The 25,115-nt window shown below is 55.5% G+C and overlaps 3 protein-coding genes across 12 annotated transcripts; 2 read left to right on the top strand and 1 right to left on the bottom strand.

Moving 5' to 3' along the window:
* Window positions 1–1,472: 1,472 nt before the first annotated feature.
* LOC123577849 (tigger transposable element-derived protein 1-like) lies at window positions 1,473–21,565 on the bottom strand. 4 transcript variants are annotated; one of them, XM_045440140.1, is made up of 2 exons: window positions 21,318–21,565; window positions 1,473–3,808 (listed from the first exon to the last, which is right to left on the bottom strand). In XM_045440140.1, exon 2 carries the CDS (start codon window positions 3,688–3,690, stop codon window positions 1,828–1,830), a length of 1,863 nt encoding a protein of 620 aa, XP_045296096.1. In that variant the 5' UTR covers window positions 3,691–3,808; window positions 21,318–21,565; the 3' UTR covers window positions 1,473–1,827. The 4 variants fall into 4 exon arrangements, with proteins under 4 accessions (XP_045296096.1, XP_045296097.1, XP_045296095.1 ...); XM_045440141.1 differs by lacking the exon at window positions 21,318–21,565 and adding an exon at window positions 7,758–7,870; XM_045440139.1 differs by lacking the exon at window positions 21,318–21,565 and adding an exon at window positions 6,031–7,742.
* MZF1 (myeloid zinc finger 1) lies at window positions 7,804–18,316 on the top strand. Of its 7 annotated transcripts, XM_045440132.1 has the most exons (7): window positions 8,205–8,315; window positions 8,665–8,847; window positions 9,619–10,055; window positions 10,500–10,683; window positions 11,393–11,463; window positions 11,584–11,704; window positions 15,831–18,316. In XM_045440132.1, exons 1-7 carry the CDS (start codon window positions 8,279–8,281, stop codon window positions 17,261–17,263), a joined length of 2,466 nt encoding a protein of 821 aa, XP_045296088.1. In that variant the 5' UTR covers window positions 8,205–8,278; the 3' UTR covers window positions 17,264–18,316. The 7 variants fall into 7 exon arrangements, with proteins under 7 accessions (XP_045296093.1, XP_045296092.1, XP_045296090.1 ...); XM_045440137.1 differs by lacking the exons at window positions 8,205–8,315; window positions 8,665–8,847 and adding an exon at window positions 7,804–7,909; XM_045440136.1 differs by lacking the exons at window positions 8,205–8,315; window positions 8,665–8,847 and adding an exon at window positions 7,870–7,975.
* A 453-nt stretch (window positions 21,566–22,018) lies between the features above and the next one.
* Window positions 22,019–24,757, top strand: UBE2M (ubiquitin conjugating enzyme E2 M). The gene is made up of 6 exons (XM_045440149.1): window positions 22,019–22,337; window positions 23,401–23,495; window positions 23,632–23,670; window positions 23,781–23,884; window positions 24,079–24,142; window positions 24,241–24,757. The coding sequence occupies exons 1-6, from the start codon at window positions 22,229–22,231 to the stop codon at window positions 24,379–24,381; spliced, it is 552 nt and encodes a 183-aa protein (XP_045296105.1). The 5' UTR covers window positions 22,019–22,228; the 3' UTR covers window positions 24,382–24,757.
* Window positions 24,758–25,115: the final 358 nt, after the last annotated feature.

Genomic DNA, 25,115 nt, shown 5'->3' on the forward strand with positions numbered 1-25,115 from the left:
AGCCCCTCAAGGTCCTGGAAACCTTGTTTCCAAAATTCCTTAAAGACATACTCTATCCCTCACCCCCTCCCAACCTGAGGGTATATAATGAGTTACCTGTCACAACCTCAGTGTAGCTCTTCCTGCCCACAGGTCCTGTCCCCAGGCTTTAATAAAATCATCTTTTTGCACCAGAGACATCCTCAAGAATCCTTTCTTGGTCATTGGCTCTGACCCCACGAACCACCACCCCCCCCCCCGCCATCACCCCAAAACTTCATCATAGAGGACAGACTGGAAGAGAAAGATGGAAACTAAAAACAATTGCAGGGCAGCCAGCATGTGTCAGGTGCAGGGATAGCAACAGCTGACACCTACGCTGGGAGGCCTTCCTTTCCCCCATGGCAGACTCCTACAGAGCCCGAGAGGCTCAGCTCATACCAATTAGCCAAGATCAACAAATGTCAAGTAGAGATGTCCACTCCACAATGTTCAACAAGAAACTAATCTGTGGCGGTCCTCACACAATGTGATCCCACTAATGTTAACCAATGCACTGGGAGCTAACTCTGAGGTGACCACTGAGCTCTTAGGAGTGGATGGTATTTTCCAAAGAGCACCAGAACCAGGAGACTGTCAGAATCACAAAAAGCTCAGAGGCTGGAGGGAAACCAAGACACCATGCCACAGAAATTCAGAGAAGAAAACATTTCCAAACCAAGCAGGTGATCCCTGGTATCAACAGTCACAGTGAGCCAAGGTGCTCTGGCACTGAGACGACAGAGGCCGTGGAAGCCAGAAGAGGTAAGGATGGCATGGAAAGTGAGAAAGGACATGCCGAGAGCAGGAAACCCTCATCTAAAGTTGGCTAGCGGGGCGCCTGGGTGGCGCAGTCGGTTAAGCGTCCGACTTCAGCCAGGTCACGATCTCGCGGTCCGTGAGTTCGAGCCCCGCGTCAGGCTCTGGGCTGATGGCTCAGAGCCTGGAGCCTGCTTCGGATTCTGTGTCTCCCTCTCTCTTGGCCCCTCTCCTGCTCATGTGCTCACTCTCTCTCAAAAATAAACATGAACAGGGGCGCCTGGGTGGCACAGTCGGTTGAGCGTCCGACTTCAGCCAGGTCACGATCTCGCGGTCCGTGAGTTCGAGCCCCGCGTCGGGCTCTGGGCTGATGGCTCAGAGCCTGGAGCCTGCTTCGGATTCTGTGTCTCCCTCTCTCTTGGCCCCTCTCCTGCTCATGTGCTCACTCTCTCTCAAAAATAAACATGAACAGGGGCGCCTGGGTGGCACAGTCGGTTGAGCGTCCGACTTCAGCCAGGTCACGATCTCGCGGTCCGTGAGTTCGAGCCCCGCGTCGGGCTCTGGGCTGATGGCTCAGAGCCTGGAGCCTGTTTCCGATTCTGTGTCTCCCTCTCTCTCTGCCCCTCCCCCGTTCATGCTCTGTCTCTCTCTGTCCCAAAAATAAATAAATAAACGTTGAAAAAAAAAAAATTTAAAGTTGGCTAGGAAGGGTAACAATGGTGCAGGGAGAGGTCAGGTTTGGAAAATGGAAGAGGCTGGTCTCAGTTCTGGCCCCTCACCACAAGGAAAACCACCCTGGCAGACTGTGCAGGGCAACTACCATACTACAGGGTGTATCTCTGTCATGGGTGAGCACTCCTGGGCCCTGCATCTCATCTGCCAATCAGAAGACACCACCCTTCTGTTCCCCAAGCCTAGAGTCGTGGGTCACTATACAAAGACCACAGAGCATGAGATATGAGAACCGTGGGGAAGCAGCAGCAGTATCTGACCTCCAGAAACAAAACACCATTAGACAGAACTCATGTGAGGTCAAGTCCAAGCCCCAAATCATATAGGACAGCCAGAGGTCTGACCTTCAGGACCTGTGCCCTTAGCCACTTGCCCACCCTCTATGGGACCCACTTGGAGCAATGGCAGGCTTCCTACCAACTCCCTTGCTGCCACCACCACAGGGCCTCCTGAGGATGCAGCTGCCCGAGACTGTCGCCTCCTCTCCCGGTGTAGCTCCCGGAGGCGAGCAAGGGCACAGTGGACACCCCGGGAGACCCGCAGACTGCGCTCCCGGTTTGGATCATTCTCTATGAGGACCTGTAAACCAGCAGCAAAGTGAGACAGAGCCTGGGCGAGATGCTCAGGGCTCAGAGCACCCACACCAGCTTCCTCAGTGCCTGCACCCACCACAGCCTCTGTGAAATCTGGCTCTTGTTTTCTAGAGACCAGGCCATTCCCTGTCTCCCAGGGCAGCCCAGAACCACTCATGTCCCCCTCCTTTGCATCCTGGGGGATGCTGTGGGGTGGGGGCTCCCCATGGGCCTGCAGCAGGCTGGCAACATCAGCCTCAGCTGCATCTCCAAGGCCCACATGCCGAGCTAGTGCCACAATGCTGCGGCGGAGCTGAGGCACAGTGTCAGGCTCAGGGGTGCCAGCAGGGACACACTCGGGCCAGAGCTTCCTCCAGGCGCTGTTCATGGTGGCAGGCTGCAGCTCTGCCCAGGCTTCGGCTATATTGTCCACAGCAGTCACGACAGTATAGCTGCGCCAGAACTCCTGCACGGAGGGTCGGTCTTCACCAGTCGTCTCCTGGGCCAGCTGGCTGAGCGTGCGGCGCAGGTAATAGGCCTTGAATGTGGCAATGACACCCTGGTTCATGGGCTGGATCAGGGCCGATGTGTTCTTGGGCAGGAACTCCACCCTCACGTGGGCTGAGAGGCCACCCAGGTGAGCAGGGTGGCAGGGAGCGCCATCCAGGAGCAATAGGGCACGGTGTGGGAGGCCATGGCTGGCACAGTAGCTCTCCACAGCAGGACAGAAGCAGCCAGTAAACCACTCCTGGAAGATGCTGGGCGTCAGCCAGTCGTTGCGGTTGGAGCGCCAGACCACAGGGAGGCTGGCCTTGGAGCAGCCCTTGAGGGCACGTGGATTCTCCGAGGGGTACACCAGCAGAGGCTTCAGTTTAAAGTCACCAGCTGCGTTGCCACCGAGCAGCAGGGTCAGGTGGTCCTTAGAGGCCTTGAGGCCGGGCCCGGCTGCCCCCTCCAGTGCCAGCAACATGCGCTCTGGCAGCCGCTTCCAGAACAGGCCTGTCTCATCCACGTTGAAAACCTGGTGTGGTGAGTAACAGCCCTCCTCCAGAATGGTGCGCAGCACTGGGGGGTAGTGGGCAGCAGCCTGGGCGTCAGCCACAGCTGGCTCATCCGTCAAAAGCACATTGTTGCGAGCCTTGAATCGGGCAAACCAGCCGTTACTGGCCCCGAAGGTCTCGGCCTGCGTGCCACTGCCCTGCTCGTGCTGCAGCTGCACAAAGAGCCGTCGTGCCTTGTCCTGGATGAGCAGTGTGCTGATGGGCAGGTTCTGCCGCTTTTGCTCCTCAATCCATAGGCTCAGCAAGCGTTCCATATGGCCCATCACCACACCCCGGCAGCGGGTCAGCTGCGTGGCACTGACAGGTGTGGCTGCCTGGGAATTGGCCCGGATCTTGTCCTTGTTGACACGGATTGAGGCGACGGTAGAGGTGGCCAGCCCCAAGGCCCGGGCAATCTGAGTCAACTTCTCACCTTCCTCAAACCTCCGAAGCACCTCTAACTTCATATGCAGGGTGATGGACTTACGGTCCCGCTTGGCACTGTGGCGGAGGCCAATCCCACCAAGGGGTGACTTCCCCGACACCTGCAGGCGGGAAGTTGTCTTCATTCCGCCTCCCTGAGCCACACACCTTGACGAAGCCTCTCTGCACTGCCAGTTTCCACAGTAGCTACCAGCGTGCCCGCAAGGGCAGCCTCTTGGCCTCTCCTGCCACACCTGCTTCTGCCTGTAAGACAAGGACACATGGGCATTAATGTGTAAGCATATGGAAGTCCCAACCATCAGCTGGCTTTTCCGTGCTCTGACACAGAGCACCCAGCTCTGCTGAGCACTGCCTCAGAGGCATGCCCAGTCCCTTCTTTCCGTACTGCTAAAAACACTGCACACTCACTTCCAAGTAATCCTTTGCATCTAAAGGAGCATGTCACTTAGTTTTAGCTTAGGAGATCAAGAGATGTCTGCTAGGAGACTCTGCTCTCTTCCCCTAGCAAACCTCTTGCAACCACATGACAGTCTAGAAACCCTGGCCCACCTCCCAGACACTAATGAGCAAATGAGGTACCCGCTTCCATGCTTCTCACCCTTTTCATGCTTCAAACATCAGTGTGGGTTGCTGAATAATGGTTCCTAAAGACATTCACGTCCTAATCCCTATGAATAAATTACCTTACCTGGAAAAAGGGACATTGTGGGTATAATTAAGTTAATAATCTTGAGATGGGAAGATTATCCTGGGTTATCCGAATGGACCCTAAATGTAATCAGAGAAGGCAAAAGATTTCACTCAGAAAAAGGCAATGCAACCACTGAAGCATAGAGGATACAGAAGGAACCAGGGGCGCCTGAGTGGCTCAGTCGGTTGAGCATCCAGCTTCAGCTCAGGTCATGATCTCACAGTTTGTGAGTTGGAGCCCCGTGTCAGGCTCTGTGCTGACAGCTCAGAGCCTGGAGCCTGTTTCAGATTCTGTGTCTCCCTCTCTCTCTGCTCCTCCTCCGCTCATGCTCTGTCTCTCTCTCAAAAATAAATAAACATTAAACAAAAAACAAAAAACAAAAAAAAAGAAAAGGAACCAGCCCTGCTGATACCTTGATTTTAGCCCACTGAGAAACATTTCAGATTTCTGACCTCCAAGACTCTAAGATAATACATCTGTGTTGTTTTAAACCACTCACTTTTCAGTAATATGTTACAGCAATCATAGGAAACCAACACAGAAGAGAACCAACCTAATTTATGCCACAAACTATGGAGCACCTGAGAACAGAAGAGGATGGCGGTTCTCCACACGGCAGCCACAAAGATCCAACAAGAACTAAGATCCTATCACCCCTCTGTTCAAGCCCTCCCAGCTCTGAGTAAAAGCCACAATCCTCACCAGATTCTTCAAGTGTCTTAGAGCCTCTTCTTTTATTTTGCTCACTCCTGCCCACATCCTTGGGGCAGACTAAGGGTGCTCCTGACTCAGGGCCTTTGCTCCTGTTTCCTTCAGCCCATGCAGGGCCTGGGCACTTCCGTTATCTGCATGGCTTGTTCCCTCTCCTACAGATCTCTGCTCAAATGTAACCTAATCAAAGAGGCCCTCTCCACCTACATTTTATTATGTATCTGTCACACGCTGCCTGAAGGCAGGAGCTGTGTTGGCTGAGCTCTCCCTTGTGTCCTCAGACCCAAGAATAGTGAATCCAGTAGTCGCTAGCTGATGAAATTATTAAATTAAGTACAGCGGTGGAAGGCATGCTTTTCACCTTGTCCGTTTTGCATTCTGAATCATGCGGAAGTAGCACTGATCAGAGAGTATACACACACACACACACACACACACACACACATATATGTATATGTGTATATATATGTATATATGTGTGTGTGTGTGTGTGTGTGTGTGTGTGTGTGTAGTGCGTGCGAAATACAAGGGACAAATGACTGGCAGGTTTGTTTCTGCCGTGGCTATGGTATCGATACCTTCAAGGATCCATGGACTACACATGGCTTAAAATAAGGTGGCACATGCCACAGGTCCCCCATGGGAAACGTAGGTGGACATGAGAAAGGCTCCTCTCGCTTACTGAACCACTCACGCGCTGCGCCATTGTTCTTTCAACATCCATGCCTTCCTCTGCTCACCCACAATTTTAAATTAATTCACCCACATGCTCATTCATTCATTCTCTCCCTCCCTCCCTCCCACCCTCGTGAGAAAGCCTCCAAACCCGCCGCCGGTGGAGGCTCGCTGCCCAATGTCTCGGTGGAGCCAAGGGTTCGTCCCCTTGAAACTACATTTCCCACAAAGCCTCGGGACCGCCGGAATCTTCGATTGGCCCATTCGCGCTCGTCCCGGCCTGCGCGCGCAGCGGCCTCTCTTCCTTCTCGCCGTTTCGGACCGAGAGAAACGGTGCCCAAGCCCCCGCCACCGGAGCCCGGGCCCCCGCGCGGCTGACTGCCCTCACCTCCGGACCGCGACGCGGGCCGGCTGCTTCAGCTGGGCGGCTGGGGCTGCGGCTCTCCCCCATCTCCTGCCTTACAGCGCCTCTTCCCAGGGGCGGCCGAGCTCAGCCTCCATGTTGTCGGCGGAGGCGGAAGATTGCCGGCGACTATCGAGATTGGACTAGTCCGCGCGGGGCCAGTCCCCGACGGCGCTCTAGGCCCTGCGCCCCGCGCTCGCAGGCCAGCCGGGAAATGTAGTTCGACGACGAGGATGCTGCGCGCAGAGCCCAGGCGGGGGCGCCGTTGGCTGTCTCTACCCAAAGCCGCCTTGCTTTCTGTTTAATTTCTCTCCAATTTTTCCCGCCGCCTGCTTTCTTTCCATTATCCTCCCTACTTCCTTCCATTCCTAGCTTTGTCACCTCTTTCTCCCAGTTTGTTCCCCATCCTGGTGAATTAATTCCGCTCAGACTGTCAAATCCTTTTTTTTTTTTTTTTTTTTAAGTTAAAAATAAACTCAAGGAGTACATGGCAAACAGTTATTTACCTCATGGAGGGAACTAGCAGGATGACATAGGTGGTTCCGGGAAGATGAGAAAGAACAGAAAGGGTGAAAGAAATAAAGGACACTGAGGGGTGACTGGGTGGCTCAGTCGGTTAAGTGTCCGACTTCAGCTCAGGTCATGATCTCACTTTGTGGGTTCAAGGCCGGCGCCTGGCTCTGTGCTGAACGCTTGCTCAGAGCCTGGAGCCTGCTTTGAATTCTGTGTCTCCTGTCTCTGCTCCTCCCCAGCTGGCACTGTCTCACTCTGTCTCTCAAAAATAAACATTAAAAAAGAAAATTCTTTAATAGAAAAGAAAGAAAGAAGGAACACTGAAATAAAAGCCCAAAGTTGAATTGGTGCCCTACAAGCGAGCAGGCCTGGGTGTCTCAGTGTCGTAAGGTTGATACAACTCTTAACGCCAAGCATTTGCAATCTGGCCTCTGAAGAGTTACTTCTTATAGGGAATCAGATAAGCTGAAGTGGGCTTGGTAGACAATGCTAGGAAACGCAGAGAGGGCCCCCAGTCATCCTTTTTTGTCCTATTGTCAATTTTTGGATAAGTTTCCCTAACAAGTCTCCCTCCAACTGTCTCTACTTGCCGTCTGTCACCCTTCTCTAGGTCTTTGAAAACTCTCAATCCATCTCTAATTTCTGTCCCTTCCTCTCCTCTTGCCTCTGTATGTCTGTATTCCTTATCTGTCTCTTGAATCTCAATATCTGCACTTCTTGTCTTTGTGAATCTATTCTCACTCTCCCACTTTGTCTCACCTTTCGTATCCACCCCTTCTTGATCTCCCTCCCTCTTGCTAACTTTACTGACACTCCTGTCTACCTGGCCCTGACTCTCTGATCCTCTGGCTTCTTATCACATTCTCTAGGTCTCTGAAAGGAGAAATACCTCCCCGTTGACTTCCTTTCCTACCGGTGTCTCGGTCTCTGTATCTGTTCAATTACTTTCACGGTCTCTCCTTGAATCTCTCTGCCCCCGAGTGGGCCCTCATAGGCTTTGCGTCTCTCCCTGCCCGGAAGTCTTCGCGTCTGTCTTTCCTTACTGTCTCGCTCGGTTTCTCTGCTCCGGCCCGCTCCCCAAGCCCTTACCCCACGTCCCCCATCGCCTCTCAGATGGCCAGCGGCTCCCCTGGGTTGAGCTGGAGACCTACTAGTCAGCCCATCCGGTTACCATGGAAACGCCCGGGCCCGCCACGTACACAATGGGACGTCGTCTGGCGGCGCGTACGCGCACGGAGGTCTCAGCCAACTACACTTCCCAGAAAGCACGCGGCCAAGCCTCTCCGAATCTGCCGTCCGGGCGGGCGATGAAGGAGGTGCCCCTTTCGAGGCAGAAGGTTGCCATGGAGACGAAGGCTGCCGGCGCCCTAGGGAGGACGGTGATTGGTGCAGAACCCTGCTAATCCCAGGAACACCCGTGAAGAATTGAGGAAAACGTGATGGGGGGCATGCGCGGTTGGGAAGGTGGTGCTGCTGTTCGAAGCCCCCGGAGAAGCTTACGCACGTCGACGGGGCATGGACGCCTGGATCTGAGGCGGGGAGCGCGGAAGAGGCGGCTGGGCGTGTGATCTGATCGTTGCGAATGCTACACCGGGGAACAGGGGAGGAGGGTGGAAAACGAGGCGAGGGTGGGGGAAGAGCCAGGTGGCACTCGGGCTGAATGCGTGGAGCATTCTGGGAGACCTAGTCCGTCCGGGGAGGGGGAAGTCGGCGATTGCGCATGCTTAGGAGCGCGGAGCGGCCCGCTGAGCGTGGAGGTGAGGGCGGGGACCTCTCAAAGAGGAAGGCTTGGGCGGGGACCCGGGCGGCGACCGCGAACTCTTGGATTGCCGCTACCCTGCGGGAGTGCGGAACAGGGACCTAAGCACTCCCTCTCGGTGAGCCCGGTGCTGTCGGCGACGCTCATCTATCACTGAAATGCCACAGCGACAAGCTCTCGGAGCCCCGCCCCCCCTTCCCGGTTGCCCTGGCGGCACTAGACCAACCCTGGGAGTGGGAAGAGGGCGCTCTCCCAAGTGGAAGTTGCCCTCCAAGATTTCTGGTAAATGTAGTGCAGAAACCTTCGCAGGGGCTGGCCGGCTTAAAAATGGTCCAACCTTTTCCCAGGGTTTCGGGTTGACCTGGAACCTTCAGGAACGGAATTTGACTCACGGGATCAGGCGACCCTGGAAATCGATTCTTACTCACGTAATAAACTCAGATTTCTTCACAAAGCCTGCACATTAACACCAGCTGCAAAAGGAGCAGCAATGGCAGGGAGGGGGGAGCGCCCCCACTTACAGGGGATCGGTAAGGATGGGGAAACTGAGGTTCACAGAAACTTGCCAAGGCTATGTAGCAAATAGGCCAGATGAGAATCTCCAACCTTGCTTGCAGGCACCCGGTCCAGTGGTCTTGGGGCCTTTGTGGGCCCCCTGGAGCTCCCCCATCACCTCCTAACCCTGCCTAAATCAGGAAACTGAAGAGATGATGGGGCATTACGTGGTGTGATAATAAGTTCGGCTGGTTCAGAATGGGGCTGAATTGGGGGGGGGGGGGGGGATGCTGCCTGGAGGCTTGGCCACACAGTTGACTTTGCCCTGGGGGCAGCAGTGGGGGGAGGGTAGAGGTGGAGGGAGGCTGCTCTGTAGAAACAAGTTGAGAAGGGAATGGTCTGAGAGACTAGATGGGAGTGTGGGTGGTGCAGTGATGGACTGGTGTTGGAGGCTGAATGGGGGGGGGGGGGGAGGGTAGTGGATGTTGTAAATGTCATTTACCTGACAGCCACAGGGCAAGGACGAGGTGGGGCACATAGAAGGACAGGATTTAGAGGAAAGGGGGTGCCTTCTATTCCTAAGAAGCACCTCGTGTTTGGAGCAGGGAATACCAGAGACTAGGTCCCAGCTAGAGACCAGAGACTCAGGTGCCTGGCTTGTGACCATCTCTCTGTGCCCGTTTTCTTATCTGCCTTCCACTCGGCGCAGGTCTGAATATGGAACACCACAGCATACAGTAGGTGCTTAGTAAGCATTTGCTGCTGTTCGTCCTCCTCCCAGCAGCCTCATCCTGTTCCTCCCCCAGGGGAAGCCACTGTCCTTGGAGCCCCCAGCCCAGTCTTTCCAATGAGGCCTGCAGCACTAGGCTCCCCAGGTCACACACCCTTGGAAGATGAGCAGCCTGTCATGGTGAAACTGGAGGACTCAGATGAGGAGGGTGACGCTGCCCTGTGGGATCCGGGCCCAGAGACTGCACGCCAGCGTTTTCGACACTTCCACTATGAAGAGGCAGTGGGTCCCCAAGAGGCCCTGGCCCAGCTCCGGGAGCTATGCCGCCAGTGGCTGCAGCCAGAGGTTCACTCCAAAGAGCAGATGCTGGAGCTCCTGGTCCTAGAGCGGTTCCTGGGTGCACTGCCCCCTGAGATCCAGGCCCGCGTGGAGGGACAGCGGCCAGGCAGCCCTGAAGAAGCAGCCGCCCTGGTCGAGGGGCTTCGCCAGGAGCCAGGAGGGCCCCGAAGATGGGTGAGTCTGTGGCCCCGAGCCAGGGTCCAGGCTGGAACAGTATCCAGCTCTGCCCCACCCTGGGGAGTGCCATGCTCAGCCAGACACCTATTCCTTGTGGTTTAGAAGTGGTCACTTGCAGCAGACCTTGTGTGAGCATAGACGCGTTTCCAGGGCCAGCCTCATTGGTCTATCCCTACATCACCTGGAGTCATGGACATGGGAAGGGATGCACGGTGGGGAGAAAGGGAGACCACTGGGCATTCCTGGGTGCCGGCAGCAGGAGAGCAACTGCAGGTGGTCCCTTCACTCCTGGCTCAGTCCTGGAGGGAAGTGGGTCCTTGGAGAACAGAGTAGGTCAGGACCCCTGGGGTTCTGTGATGGGGTGGTTGCCCATAAACCCCCCTGCTTGTGCAAAACCCAACTCTCTGCCTGGGCCCTTGATGTGTGGGGGTACCTCCCCAGGTCACAGTCCAAGTACAGGGTCAGGAGGTGCTATCAGAGAAGATGGAACCCTCCAACTTCCAGCCCCTCCTTCAAACCAAGCCACGGACTCCAGAACGTGGACCCGGGACACCATCTGAAGCCACACACGAGTCACCGCTGGGCTTTCAGGTGAAAGAGGAGCCCATGGTTACAGAGGACCCAGGTGAGGGCACGCAAGGTATGCATGGCCCAAGGCCTGATTGGGTGGACCAGAGGGGCCTGGCCTCAATAGCCTAAACGTCCCCTGCTGGATGGAACTGTTCATATGCCCTAGTAGCCCCCACAACCTGCCTAGCTAGTGGCCATCACTACTCCTCACGTGCCAAGTCTGACTGTTACAACTATGTTTCTCTACTCTCCCCTAGCATGGAGTAGTAAGCTATTGGGGTTCTGTGTGTGAGGCACGTGGGATTCACTCCCCAAGGGGATCCATTAGGAGACAATAGCAATTCTCTGGAGAGCAGGCAGCAGGCTTGAATATGGGTTGGTGTGACTGAGGGAGGACCCCAGGGTGCTGGAAGGCACACCCCTCCCCATTTTGCTCCTTCCAGGCAGATGCCAAAGTTGGCTTCCCACACCATCCATCATTCCTGTGTGGACCCTAGTGCAATGCTTCTCTCCACCCTCACTGGCCATCCTACCCAGGACTCGTGCAGGGGTACAGAGCACAGACCTGAGCTTGTCTCATCCTGCTGTAACTTCTCCTGTGGTCTTCAAGGGGGCTTTGCTTTACTCCACCCCCAGGCTGAGCCCTTAGAGATGCCCAGCCATGTCCAGCTCCAAACTTGGATTCCAGCATTTGGCATACCACTGAGGAGGGCAGTGGGGTGGGGAACACCCTTGGGCCACCTGACCCCAACCTTCCTCTACAGAGCTTCTGGATTCTGGGCCTCTAGCCAATCCCCAGGAAGCCACTTCCACTCTCCTGCCTAAAGAGGCCCAGGTGAGCCCCATACAGACCATGCTCCCCACCCTGTCTGGGGAGCCTCAGTGGGTGGGGGTCAGATAGGTCCCTCCCTGGACCTAGCTGGGCACAGACGAACAATGACCACTATGGTTTCAGGATTGTGAGATAGTGCTGGACCAGGCCTCTCCCCGCAGCGAGACTGGGCTTGCGGGGCCTTCATGGAGGCAGCATCCTGGGGCCCTGTGGCAGGAGGAAGCTGGGGGCATCTTTCCTCCAGGTGAGTGAGATGGGACATGGTGGGGCAAGGCCCTCTGCATGGTAGCGGCACATCAACCCATCCCACTCCTGGCCCTGCTCAGGGGGCCCTCTCATTCCAGCATCTCCAAGCTTCTCCATTCCGCAGACCATCCCTTGCAGCATGTAACTTTCAGCATCTCCTGTCCTCATAAGTCAAGCCCTCAGCCAACTTCATGTTCCCTCCAGCTACTGCTCCCCACCATAGTAAAACCTCCTTAGAGCAGGGCCTGTATTCCCCACACCCCCGTCCTTTCCCAGCCCTCCCTTCCTGGATGGATTCTGGGTTTGCATCCCACTGTCTGGATAGTCGGGGAGGGAGGGTCTGGATCTGGCAAGGATAGTAGGTTAGTAGACAGTGGGCAGAAGGGACCTTGACACGGGTAGAGGATCGGGCAGGACAGAGCAGGAGACTAAAGGCCTTCTGCTGTCCACCTCCGCTTTACCACTCTTGGTCTGCCATCATCCAGTCTCCCTGCGTCTTCTTTCTCCTGGACCCCTTCTTTTTCTTGGTTTACTTCCTTGTTCTGGGGGACCTTTCTGCGAACTATGGTATGGGAGATAAAAAGTTTTGACATGCTACATCTCTAAAACGCACTGATCTAACATTCTATATTAGGCTAGTTTGGCTGCTCGAGGAATTCTTTTTATTTAGTTTCAAAGCTTTTTCATCATCATTGGTGAGCCCTTTCAACTCGAAATCCCTATCACTCAATTGTGGGAAACTACCTCGAATAGTTTCTCTCGTTTTTTTTTCTCTCCATTGTTTTGTTCCCTTGTTTCTGGTATGCCTGTTACCTGGTTCTTGGTTATGTTGCTTCCTCAGTATGGTCTCCTACCCTCAACCCAGCTTTTTGCCAGGATGGGGGAAGAGATCCAGGAATCAGAGCTACAGCAGTGCCCACTATTTGCTCAGAATTCTGTGCAGACATCCCAGGTCTGTTCCTTGCAGCTGCTGCTGAACAGCCTCCCCATCCTGCTTGGTGGCCCTGCCTCTTCACCTCCATGGCCAGAGCTACCTGCTACCTCCAGCTTCTGAACTTTTCAAGCCTTCTTTGGGGTCAAACAGGGTTTGGGTTTTTTGGGGTTGGCTTTGTTGTTGTTGTTGTTGTTTGTTTTTCCACTTTCTTTACTATTAGTTTAATGTGCACTTTCTCCAATCTGCTACACAGTTACTATTTGCCCCTTAGCTTTCTGAAATAGAAAATGTGATGGGGTTTGTTTGTTTCCTTTCCTCTCACCTTTGTGGATCTTATGCGTTAAAAAACAAAAAATTTTGTTGTGGTTTTTACTGTTATTTCAGGATAGAACAAAGTTAAAATAGATACCTTAATTACTTGTAAGTCTCCATTTGCTATGTTTTTTGTCAATAAGGATCCTAATTCATCCTTTTTCCATAATGTCCTTGTTTCATGGATGGTGATTCCTCCTTTGAGGATTTAGACATACTTTAGTGTCCTTTCCAGGCTGTTTAGCTAGTTTCGTTTATTCAAGTGTGAATTCTCCAGCTGGTTGTACTGTTGACAGTCTGCCCTTCATAGCTGTAGGAGCTTCTCATTTGTCCCCGCCCTAAGCATCATGCTAGGTGAGAAGACTCATAACCTTGAAGTGGAAGTATCATCTGGGCCCCAAGACATTCAGTGAAGATACTTCTGGAGCCCAGCCAAAAGCAAGCACCTTATTCCTGGTCAGGTATGTGGGTGGACTGAGCTAACCCAGCCCATGTCCTCAACCCCCAGCTTCGTGACAGAGCCTGGCTTTAGACCTGGGGACTAAAGTCACAGGGGCTTCAGAGCTCACTGTGCAGGCTCTGGATTCCTAAGCCCCACCAACTGTCCTTTCTTTCCTTTGGAGCTGTCCAAAACATTTTTAAATATCTTCTCAGCTTCTGTTGTCATTTCTGCATGTTGGAGCTGAGAGAGTAGGATCTGGCACATCCCTGATCTGCCGTTTTCGTCTTAAACTGGCTGGCCGGGCTGGGCCTCGTACTTTGTTTGACCACCACTTCTAACTTGGACGTGCTCCTCTCTCAGTTCAGAACCCCACAGTCTTTCACTTTCTCCATCCACGCTGGCACCACCACCGCAGACACTTCGGCGGGTTCCTTCTGTGTATCCACACTCTCTCTGTAGACAACCACAGTTCGCATCTTCAAATAACTGATTCCTTCAGCTACCTGGGTCTCCATTCAGGACTCCTGGCTGCTCCTGTGCAGCCAGTGTTTTCATCGTAGTATTTTTTTTTTTTTTTTACGTTTATTTATTTTTGAGACAGAGAGAGACAGAGCATGAACGGGGGAGGGGCAGAGAGAGAGGGAGACACAGAATCTGAAACAGGCTCCTGGCTCTGAGCGGTCAGCACAGAGCCTGACGCGGGGCTCGAACTCACGGACCGCGATCGTGACCTGAGCTTCAGATCATGACCTGAGCCGAAGTCGGACGCTCAACCGACTCAGCCACCCAGGCGCCCCTTCATCGTAGTATTTTAAATAGCTAATATATTCCCATGTTAGAAAATTCAAAAGGCACAAGGGAGTGTACGCTGGAATGCCCCTCCCCTGCCTGTTACACAGTCTTGTCCCTCAACAGCCAGCACTACCATCTTCTTGTGTGTTCTTCCAAAAAGACTTTGTGCATAAAAGAGCAAACACAGATTCAGATACATACTTGTTTCTCTTTAAAATACATGCGAATGCCTAATCACCATGTTTCACACCTGACATTTTTCCTGCATCTTCCCACTTCAGCACACAGCAGCAGGCGCCCTCCTCTCTGGACAGCTGCATGAAGCCCCCGTGTGGCTCACTGTGGACACACGTGTTTATCCATCGCAGCTCCTACTTACATTCCTTTGTGTGGATTTCTAGTGGTGAACTGAAAAATCTCATATATAGGTCACTTTGAACAGCGGGGAACACAACTGTTGAAGTGCATAAAAGTGAAATTGCTGATCAGAGTGTGAGAAATTTGCTATTTTAATGTATTTTGCCACACTGGCTTCCCATTTCGCTTACTAGCAAGGCATGCAAACACTTGGGTCCCTCCAGGGAGGGTGTGAGAATGATAGATGACTACAACTCTGATATTCAGTTTTCTTCTCAGGAGTGAATGGAGCATATATTATGGGATTTAGTATTAGTTACATTTCCTTTCCTGTTCACCTCCTTTGCCCGTGTTTTGTCAGGTCATTGGTTTTGTTGATTAATTGGAGCTCTTTACTTAGAAGCTTAATTACCCTTTTGCTTCTGGAGAATCTGTCATTCATTTTTTGGCTCTAAGGTTATCAGTGCTGTGCATGAACGATTTCCTTTGACACAGTGTAATTTATGACTTTTCTTTGACAACTTACTGGATTTTCTGTCACCCGCTGAAGTCCTTGCTATTCTCTTAGTCTCCTTGCAGCCTTCCTCTTTTTCTAGTCCCTGCTTCTCAGTTGCATTTGCTTACACCTCCTTCCTCACACAGCATCTAATGCTAGAGTGCTCACAGCGTGGCTAGGACCTGCTACTTCTTTCCATAGACACCCACTCTCGTTTGATCACACACAGGGCCAGGGCTCTGTGTGCCATGCACATGCCACAGCTGCCATGGTCACATTTCCCTGCAGACTGAGCCCCAACTCCTGAACTCCACAGCTGCATGTAGTCTCTGCCCCTCAGATGCCCCACGCACATCTCAGGCAAGGCACATCAAACCAAGGTCGTGCAGCCTGGCCCACTCCCCTCCAAGTTACCTTCCTGTTGGCTCCACTTCCAACCTCCCTCAGACCCACCCACTTCTGTGTATTTGTGGAAACCATCACCACCTAGTGCAAGAGCCACCTGACCCATTTTTGCCCTAGAGCCCTTCCAGAAAGGCGATTTTTGCAAACTTAAGCCAGGCCTAGAAAGCATGTCCCCAACTTCTGAATCCTCCTCCTCATGCAAGTTTCTGTGCCCTTGTCACCTCCTTTGGGAAACACAGATAGAGTCCTTGCCCCTGCCCTTGTTACCTCTGTCTGCCTCACTGGCTAGTTTCAGGCACCTCTAGTTCACGCTCTTTCCCACCGGCTGGAGTGGGTCGGGAACAGTTCTCTTCGCGTGCATGACTGGATCCCCTTGTGCAATGCAGGGTTTGCACTCCAGATGGAAAGTGTCTCTGCTGGCCCAGGCACTGTGAGCCCCCACCTCCATATCCCCTGGGACCTCCGCATGGTTGGCCTCACGGACCAACTCCGGTCACCCTCCCGTGAAAGTGGCTTCTCGCGTGCGCTCCTGCTCCCCAGTGGCCCAGGAGGTGAGCAGAACCCCACGAATGAGGGCTCCTGCCAGCTTACGAGCCCTATGCTAGGCACAGCCCGCTGGCGTGCTCCCAGGGGCCGAGGCCGGGGTCGGCCCAGCACAGACCCCGGGGCGGGGAGAGGTGGCCACTGTGACGTGTGCGGGAAGGTGTTCAGCCAACGCAGTAACCTACTGAGGCACCAGAAAATACACACGGGAGAGCGGCCATTCGTGTGCAACGAGTGTGGCCGGAGCTTCAGCCGAAGTTCGCACCTTCTGCGCCATCAACTCACACACACGGAGGAGCGGCCGTTTGTGTGCAGCGACTGCGGCCAGGGCTTCGTGCGCAGCACCCGCCTGGAGGAGCACCGGCGTGTGCACACAGGCGAGCAGCCTTTCCACTGCGCTGAGTGCGGCCAGAGCTTCCGACAGCGCTCCAACCTGTTGCAGCACCAGCGCATCCACGGCGACCCCCCCGGCCCTGGCGCCGCACCCGCTGCACCTCCCGGTGCGCCTGAGCCCCCAGGGCCTTTCCCCTGCAGCGAGTGCCGCGAGAGCTTCGCGCGGCGCGCTGTGCTGCTAGAACACCAGGCAGTGCACACCGGTGACAAATCCTTTGGCTGCGTGGAGTGTGGTGAGCGCTTCGGTCGCCGCTCAGTGCTGCTGCAGCACCGGCGAGTACACAGTGGTGAGCGGCCCTTCGCCTGCGCCGAGTGCGGCCAGAGCTTCCGACAACGTTCCAACCTGACACAGCACCGTCGTATCCACACCGGCGAGCGGCCTTTCGCCTGCGCCGAGTGCGGCAAGGCGTTCCGCCAGCGGCCCACGCTCACACAGCACCTGCGCGTGCACACAGGCGAGAAGCCCTTTGCCTGCCCCGAGTGTGGCCAACGCTTCAGCCAGCGTCTGAAGCTCACGCGCCACCAGCGGACGCACACCGGGGAGAAACCCTACCACTGTAGTGAGTGCGGCCTGGGCTTCACGCAGGTGTCCCGGCTCACAGAGCACCAGCGCATCCACACGGGGGAGCGGCCCTTTGCCTGTCCCGATTGCGGCCAGAGCTTCCGGCAGCACGCCAATCTCACACAACACCGGCGCATCCACACGGGCGAGCGGCCCTACGTGTGCCCGGAGTGCGGCAAGGCATTCCGCCAGAGGCCCACGCTCACACAGCACCTGCGTACCCACCGGCGTGAGAAGCCCTTTGCCTGCCAGGACTGCGGCCGCCGCTTCCACCAGAGCACTAAGCTTATCCAGCACCAGCGCATCCACAGTGCCGAGTAACCGGCGCTCGCGGGACCCTTCCCCTACGTCCCTCTCTTGGCCTTTTGCTGGGGGGAGGAGTGTGTGCGTGTGCAGAACACTTCCCTCACAGGGTTGTTGTGAGGGCTGTGATCAAGCTTAGGTACAGGCAGGTCCACCCAGGACCTGGCTCCCCAGTAGGTGCTCAATAAACAAGAGACAGAACCTGGGTCTGGTATCCACCCACTCAATGCCTCCCCAGTAGTTGGGCGGGTCCCTCCATCCACCCCACCCACCTACTACTTCTGCAACCAGCAGTCTCTGTGAGAGCCATGGCCCCCTGCAGGGGTGACTCCTAACAGCATCTTGTGGGTGCTGCCTTGTACCATGCCTACTGTACTATTCGTCTGTGATGCCTTCAACCTGAACAACCTTGGGTGGGGTCAACTACCAAGTGAGGACTGGCCCAGTTTTCCCCAGCCAGCCAAGATCATCAGGTGCAACAGAAGTAGCAAACCGGTGTCCGGCAGGCCAGAGCTAGGGATATGTTTGTAAAACTTTAAACCAAGGAAGCCATTTCTTAGGCATAAAAGCTGGAAGGTTTTATCTAGAAATCTAGATTCCTTCATGCATGTTAACTACCAGCAGGTGCTCAGGTTAGGTTCCCTTTAGGATAGAACCCCAGCCAGTCTGGAAATTGAAGTCAGCTGGCCCCAGGCCAGTCCCCCAGCCCTCTAGGAATCATTCACATTCCACGGGCCACAGTCTCCACCAACCCTGGCCAGGTGCACAGCCCCCAAAGGCTCCCCCACACTGGATGGTCTCTATGAGGAATGTGTTCAGTGGCAAGCCATAGGAAACACAGCCAGCAGCAGCTTACAGGAAAATACAGTTGCTGCCATTACGGGTTCAATGTCCTGCAGATTGTGGGCTGGCATCTCTGGAACCCTCTACTTTTCCTCTTGCCCTAGTTATCTGCCCCCTCCATCTGATTGTAGGCCCTTGACCTAGCACCCCTGCCCCCCAAACGGTGGGTATACTGGGCGCCAAAAACAGAATGAAAAGCAGTGCCAAATAAAGAATATTCATGCGTCACGATCTGGCTTGGGACTTAAACCCCACTCTGGGCAGGCGTCATCTTGCTCTCGTTCTGAGGGTTTCAAACTCATGAACCAGGAGATGACCTGAGCTAAACTCAAGAGTCGGACACCTAACCCAATGAGCCATGCAGGCACCCCCGGGCACAACTTCTTGAGGCTCATGTCCAAGTTTCTTCCAGAAATACACCTGGACTTTCCTCTCCTGCTACAAGACTGGAGTTCTGAAATCAGGGAAAGAAGACAAGCCACCTGGGCCAGAGGCTTCCAATAGCCATCCCAGAGAAGGTGTGTTTCCTGCTCCCTTCCCTCTCCTACTCTGCCCCTCTCCCCATCTCCCCCTGGCCTAGCCCCAACCAGGACTAGGGCCACTGTGGAATCTACATCTGGCAGAGTCAACAGGTCCCCATGTAGGGACACTCCCATGTGACACAGTTGGGGGTGGGGGGACTCCCCTGGGCCCTATGCCAACACTCATTGTCCTCTCCAACTATAAAAGGAACTCTAAGGACTCTAATCTGGGATATATGAATCAGAGGGGAGGAGGGCAGTCACTGGCCACTAGGCAGAGGCTGGGAGTCAGATTAAGGAAGGCACACAAACACTGAGATACCTAGTGCTCTGAGGGTGAGGGGCACTGCCACAACTTCATAGATCCTGTGACATGGATTTTTTTCAAAGCCTGTGTGAATTTTATCATCAGAAACAAAGAGAAGAAAGGCTGCTCTCATGTTTTGATCATCTTGGTTTAAGAAGAACATGATGAGAAATCTGCACACATGACTATTTAACAACTTGAAATTCCACACAAGAAAAATGACAACACACACGAAAAGCATGCAGACATCAGGCCAAGGCCCCATGCCCAAAGTCATGAGAAGTCCATGGACCCAACCTGCTGAACCAGTCCTCTAAGAAACAAACATGAAAAGTGACGTGAGAGCCCCAACACCAACCCCCCCCCCCCCCACAAAAGGCTATTTCTACAGTTGGCTGGGGACACCTCTGCAAGCCAGGCTGCGGACTGTGAACCCAACGGCTACCATACTGTCAGCAGAGCTGAGGGCTTAGACAGGATGACCACTTGGCCTCACTCAGCCAGAGCCACAGGGGGAAGCCAGGAGAGGAACCCCTAAGGCACTGGCGTCTGGGGAAGCTACAACAGTGCCCAACCAGCCTGTCCCTGGATCATCTGTACCTGAGCCTATGCCGTTTACTCCCAAGCACAGTCTCCCCATGCTGCATGCATCCATTTACTCTTATTCCCAACCCCAAGCCTCCTAAACCTGTCCAATTCTCTCCATCGGAGAGAACCACTCCTCTGATCCCAACCACCAGCCTGGAGGCCCACAACACTCAGCCTCCCTTCCTTGCCTGCTCCTGCACTTCCTTTCCAAAACCAATCCTATCTTCCCAGTTACAGCTCCCAGAAGCTGTGCTAATACCCCAAGTGCACTTCCACTCTCACTCTTCACCTGCCATGGGCTGCCCAGTCCCTCCAAATGCCAGGCCCAGAGGATACAGGCACCCTCACCACCCAAACCACCTGTGCCCCTCGGTCACTGTGTGGCCGTGAGAATGACAAGGGAAACACAGCTGCACCACTTCCAGCCCAACCCCCAGCCTCAGCACAGCCATCCCCTCCTTCCTGGTCCAGATCCCACGACCCCCTTTACCCAGCATTTTGTTTCATGGTTCAGTCTTCCCCACTGGATGGTTAGGAAGCCATAAGGTCACAGACCACATGAGTCTAGCTTTGGCTAGTGCAGCGCCACCTCTCCAGGGAACCATACCCCATCCTCAGATGGGCCTTCCGCTGATGGGCCTCAGAAACTGGCCTGAGGATGGACACATGGTTTAGTGTGACCAACAGGCAACACCCCTGAGACTGGCTGCAAAAAGAATGGTCATCAACCTTCGGCTGGAGATAGCCTGTACAATAAATCGGGAGAGCAGAATGGCTGAGAAGAACAGAGAGAAAGGGATAGAGGAAGAGTGAGTCTGGAGGGGCCATGTGAGTCCTGAGACCAGCCATGTCTGAAGCCTGAGAACGCTGGTATGGTTGCAATGTCAGCCCCCAATTTGAACTGTTTGATGCTCCTGAGTCCCCTTCCTCACCCTGGCACCTCTCCAGCACGCAACGCACAAAGGAATTAAGAAAGGATGCTGGGACTGTGAGGCTGGCATAAGGGCACAACCAGCGGAACGAAAGGGGTGTCTGGGAGGGTGACATTGAGAATGGAAGGGCCTAAGAGGAAGCGGTTGCAAAGACACGACTGGAATCAGTCCGTGGAGCCCGAGGACGTCAATGGTACCAGAGAACCCACAGAGCAGGGCCTCTAAGGACGCTGGGGCCAAGATGGACGCCAGCCCAAGATCCGAAGAGGTGGAGGCGACTCCCTGAGGTGAGGATGGCTGAAGTGGACGCCAGGTCGGGTCTGAGGAGGCGCTGGGGATGAGATGGCGTCAGGGCGACTCCTCTTAGGTCAGGACTGCGGGCCCGGCTCCGGGGTCGACGGCTGAGAGGAACCCGTCAACACCCCTATCCAACCCCAGCGCCGGCCCAACTGGACCGCCAAGACCTCTTCCACAAAGCCCCAGGCGATGACGGTAGGTCGCCTTAGAGACGCAAGGGGACGTACAGCACTCGGTGGCAAAAGGACCAAGCTGCAGAGCTCCGGATGCACCCATCTGCCCTGCCCCAAACCCGATCCAACCCTCGCCGCGCAGCTCACCCGCCTGACGGTTTCCGTGGTGACAACCGGAAGTCGCAGCACCGCCCCGCGCCGCTTTCTCCCGCCCTCAGAGAAACGCTGAGCTGTGATTGGAGTGGAGGCTGACCATACCGAGAGCTGAAGATCGCAAAGCGTCCCCACTGGAACTCGGGACCCGCTCTGAGAACACCCCTGCCCCACATTCCCATCTAAGTGTCCACCTATGTGAACTCCCAAAGTGCTTACCACTCTCTAGCGCAATACACGTTTTATTTGCTAGTTTACCTCAGCCAGGATCTCCGCGAGCGGGTTGCGTTTGCGGTGGGACATCGAGGGTACTCGACCCCGCACTCCTTGGGCAACGCCTATGGCCTTGCCGTGGCTCTGGCCCGCCCTGGTCACCCTGCCTCTGTGACCTCCAGGGGCAAGGACCTCGTGTGACCCACCCACTGAGCCGTCTGCACGGGTGGACTACGAGCGAAGCGACCTGAATCTGCCCCACTTAAAGATGGCGGCGGCACCGCCCATGCCTGGACCCACGAGCGTCCCCGGAAATGACCGAGCTTAGCCGAAAGTGTCCGAATACCAAGACCTATCGCTGAGCAACGCGGGGTGGCGGCGGCTGCGCAGGCGCACAGCGCAGGCCGGGCAAGAAAAGCCGAAGTCGGCGAGCGACGGAAGTATCCGAAGCGGTGGGGCGCCCGAGGCCGTTGCGGACCTCCGCGCCGAAGCCGCTGCTGCCGCGGAAGCCGAGCCTCCCTCAGTACGCGGCCGCCGCCACCGCGGCCGCCGCCTCCTCCTTCCCCTCGAGCCGCACCCCCTCGCGGTGGGAACGAGTGAACGGACAGGCGGCACGGCCGCTGCTGGGCCTGAGGGGACCTAAGCGGACGAGGGGGAGGAGGGAGCGGCCGGGTGGGGGCGGGGCCTAGCGGGCCCGAGAACAGCCGAGTCGGCCCGAGCGCCGCCGAGCGAGCCCGAGGCGCTGGGCCAGGCCGGAGCCGGACTACGGGAGCCGACGCGGGCCGCGCGGTGGGCGCGGAGCGGCGCGGCAGGCCGGGCGGGCGGCGGCGGCGGCAGCAGCAGCGGAGGAGGCCGCGGCGGCGGGTTCGAGTGGCGGAGGCGGCGCGGGTGGCGGCAGGGGGCCGGGTGGCCGGGGTCCCGGGCCCCGCAGCGGCGGCAGCGGCGGCGGCGGCAGGATGATCAAGCTGTTCTCGCTGAAGCAGCAGAAGAAGGAGGAGGAGTCGGCGGGCGGCACCAAGGGCAGCAGCAAGAAGGCGTCGGCTGCGCAGCTGCGGATCCAGAAGGGTAGGGGTTCGGGGGATGGGGGTGGGGGTCGGAGGTCAGCGCCTGGGGTGGGATGTTATAGGTTTCGGGAGTGGAATTATGCAGCCAGTGGGGGGTCAGAGATGTGGCCACAGAAGTGGGGGGTTGGAGGTTAGAGCCTTAGTTTGGTGTGATGGGGCATTAGGGGTGAGTAATGTAATCACCGGAGGGGTCAGAGACAGGGGTCCAAATGTAGAACATTTAGGATATTTAGAAAGCCAAAGCCAGGCATCTTGCATTAGGGACCGAGAATCAGAGAGTCCGTCAACGGAGGGCGGGTAGGAGGCGGGGGACTCCAGAATATAGGGGTCAGCAGGAATATGGGTGACAAAGAGGAGATTGGATAGTGGGGGGCCAAGGATTGGGGATAGGAGTGGGAGAAAATTTAGGGAAGTATGTTGGGATCATTAGGAATCTGAGAATCAGATGGGGTGCAGTAAGTTTTGGGGACCGATTTGTGGGTCTGAGGGTCACACGGCTATTTTGGGGCTTGGGATGACACATGGAGGGGCGAGAGTGTGTGCTAGGAACTGGAGATGGGAGTAAGGTTGCAATTAGACTGTCGTGCTGTAGGCGGTGGGAATCTTAGAGGGGTACAGCAATGGGAACGCATATGTCTGAGGGTTAGATGGGTACCTGAATTTGGGATGACAAACAGAAGAGAGGAGAGACATGGGGACAGGATTGGTGAGGAGACAATGGGGGGCAGCATCCTTGAGTTTGGGTGGATAGGTGGGGACCAACAGTGTCCACTAGAAAATGGAGGTCATGTTTGGGGATCCTGAGGTTTGGGGTAGTTGGACGCTCTTGGAGGCCACATGGGAGTGGGAGCATTTGGGAGCTGGGTTGGGGGTACCCCGCTCTCAAGTGCTGAGACATAGGCTATAAATTCAGAAGAATTGGAACTTACCCTGGGCCAGGAACTATTGCATAGCACAGTTGAAAATGCATGTTTGAAGTATGCCATGGATCTAGCACCTACACCTGCTCTGAGTGCCCTCATCTCTCCCTCTTTTTGTTCCCTTTCTCTGCTGTGCAAACCCAGACATAAACGAGCTGAACCTGCCCAAGACGTGTGACATCAGTTTCTCAGATCCAGACGATCTCCTCAACTTCAAACTGGTTATTTGTCCTGATGAGGTAAGGGCACACTAAGTTGGACTCCCAGGCATGGCCCGGTGGGGGGGGGGGGGGGGGGACCTTGTGTTGGGAGACCTGGTTTACCCGCCAAGCCCTGCAGGATGGTGCCCTAACACCTTCCTCTTTCTTTTCACAGGGTTTCTACAAGAGTGGGAAGTTTGTGTTCAGTTTTAAGGTGAGTCCCAGGTGGGCAGGGATGACTCCCTGGCTGAGGAGGCAACAGCTGAGGACCCAACCAGGCACTGCTGGGGCACCTATCTATTTTCTCTCTCTTTTTGGAGCCAGGTGGGCCAGGGTTACCCACATGACCCCCCCAAGGTGAAGTGTGAGACAATGGTCTATCACCCCAACATTGACCTCGAGGGCAACGTCTGCCTCAACATCCTCAGGTGAGGGCCCTGACTTTGGACTGCACAGATGTCTGCCCTTTCCCTCTCTCCTGTGCTCTGTGGTACTCTATCTCTTCATCTCCACATTTTCTTCAAGTCTTGCCCTTAGCTTACTCCTGGGCCTGACCTGTTCAGTCCCAGCAGGCTCTGTGGTGGCCACTCACCAGTGTCTGACCCTGATTCTTTGTCCACAGAGAGGACTGGAAACCAGTCCTTACGATAAACTCCATAATTTATGGCCTGCAGTATCTCTTCTTGGTGAGTAGGGGTGGGGGTGAGGCGGGGGGGGGGGGGGGGGTGGAGGTTGGCCCTCTCTGCTCTTAGGGCCTGTTGACCCCCACCCATACCGGCCACAGGAGCCCAACCCTGAAGACCCACTGAACAAGGAGGCCGCCGAGGTCCTGCAGAACAACCGGCGGCTGTTTGAGCAGAATGTGCAGCGCTCCATGCGAGGTGGCTATATCGGCTCCACCTACTTTGAGCGCTGCCTGAAATAGGGCTGGCGCCCGCCCACCCCTGCCAGGGCCACCAGCCCCGGCGTCCCCTGCAAATATTTATTGGGGGCCACAGGTGGGGGGCATGGGGTGGCTGGTGGGGAAATCCCATGCCCTGGCCTTGCCTCCCCTCCTTGCCACCCGCTCCTAGTTATTTTTTTTTTTAACCACCATGTGATTAAGGTCGGCGCTGCCTCCCCCCGACCCACTCAGCGATGGGAAATGAATTGGCTTGTCTAGCCCCCAGCTGGGTGCTGTCCAGCCCCCCACTCTGGGCTCTGGGGTGGGTGGCCAAGGGGACCGGGTGGCTGGGGCTTGGGAACCCCACCCCTCCACCACTGGAGGTCCCACCAGGCTATTAAAGGGGAATGTTACTGCATGGCCTCCGTCTCTTCCTTCTCTGGGGGTGGGAGGGGGAGGTGATGTCCACCAGGGCTCTCGCAGTAAGCGTGGTGGAAGATGTGTGGTCACAGGTGGCACTAGGGTACCCCTCAGTAGGCTATCCAGTCCCTGGAACCAGACCTAGGGGAGGGAGGGGTAGTAGGGAGACCACACCCCAAGCTTCAGGCTAGATGGAATGAATTCCAATCTGGGACCAGCGAGGGGCAGGATCCAGTAACCACTTGCTTCCCGGCTGGTAAGCCAGCACAGAGGAAAGTCCGTGCCATCTCCAGCTCTGCCCCCTCCTGCTATGGTTGGGCCTATTAAGAACTTGTCCCGGGTGCTACCAGGTGCTG

This window comes from Leopardus geoffroyi, chromosome E2, assembly GCF_018350155.1.
Source record: "Leopardus geoffroyi isolate Oge1 chromosome E2, O.geoffroyi_Oge1_pat1.0, whole genome shotgun sequence".
In the NCBI taxonomy this organism is placed as follows: domain Eukaryota; kingdom Metazoa; phylum Chordata; class Mammalia; order Carnivora; family Felidae; genus Leopardus; species Leopardus geoffroyi.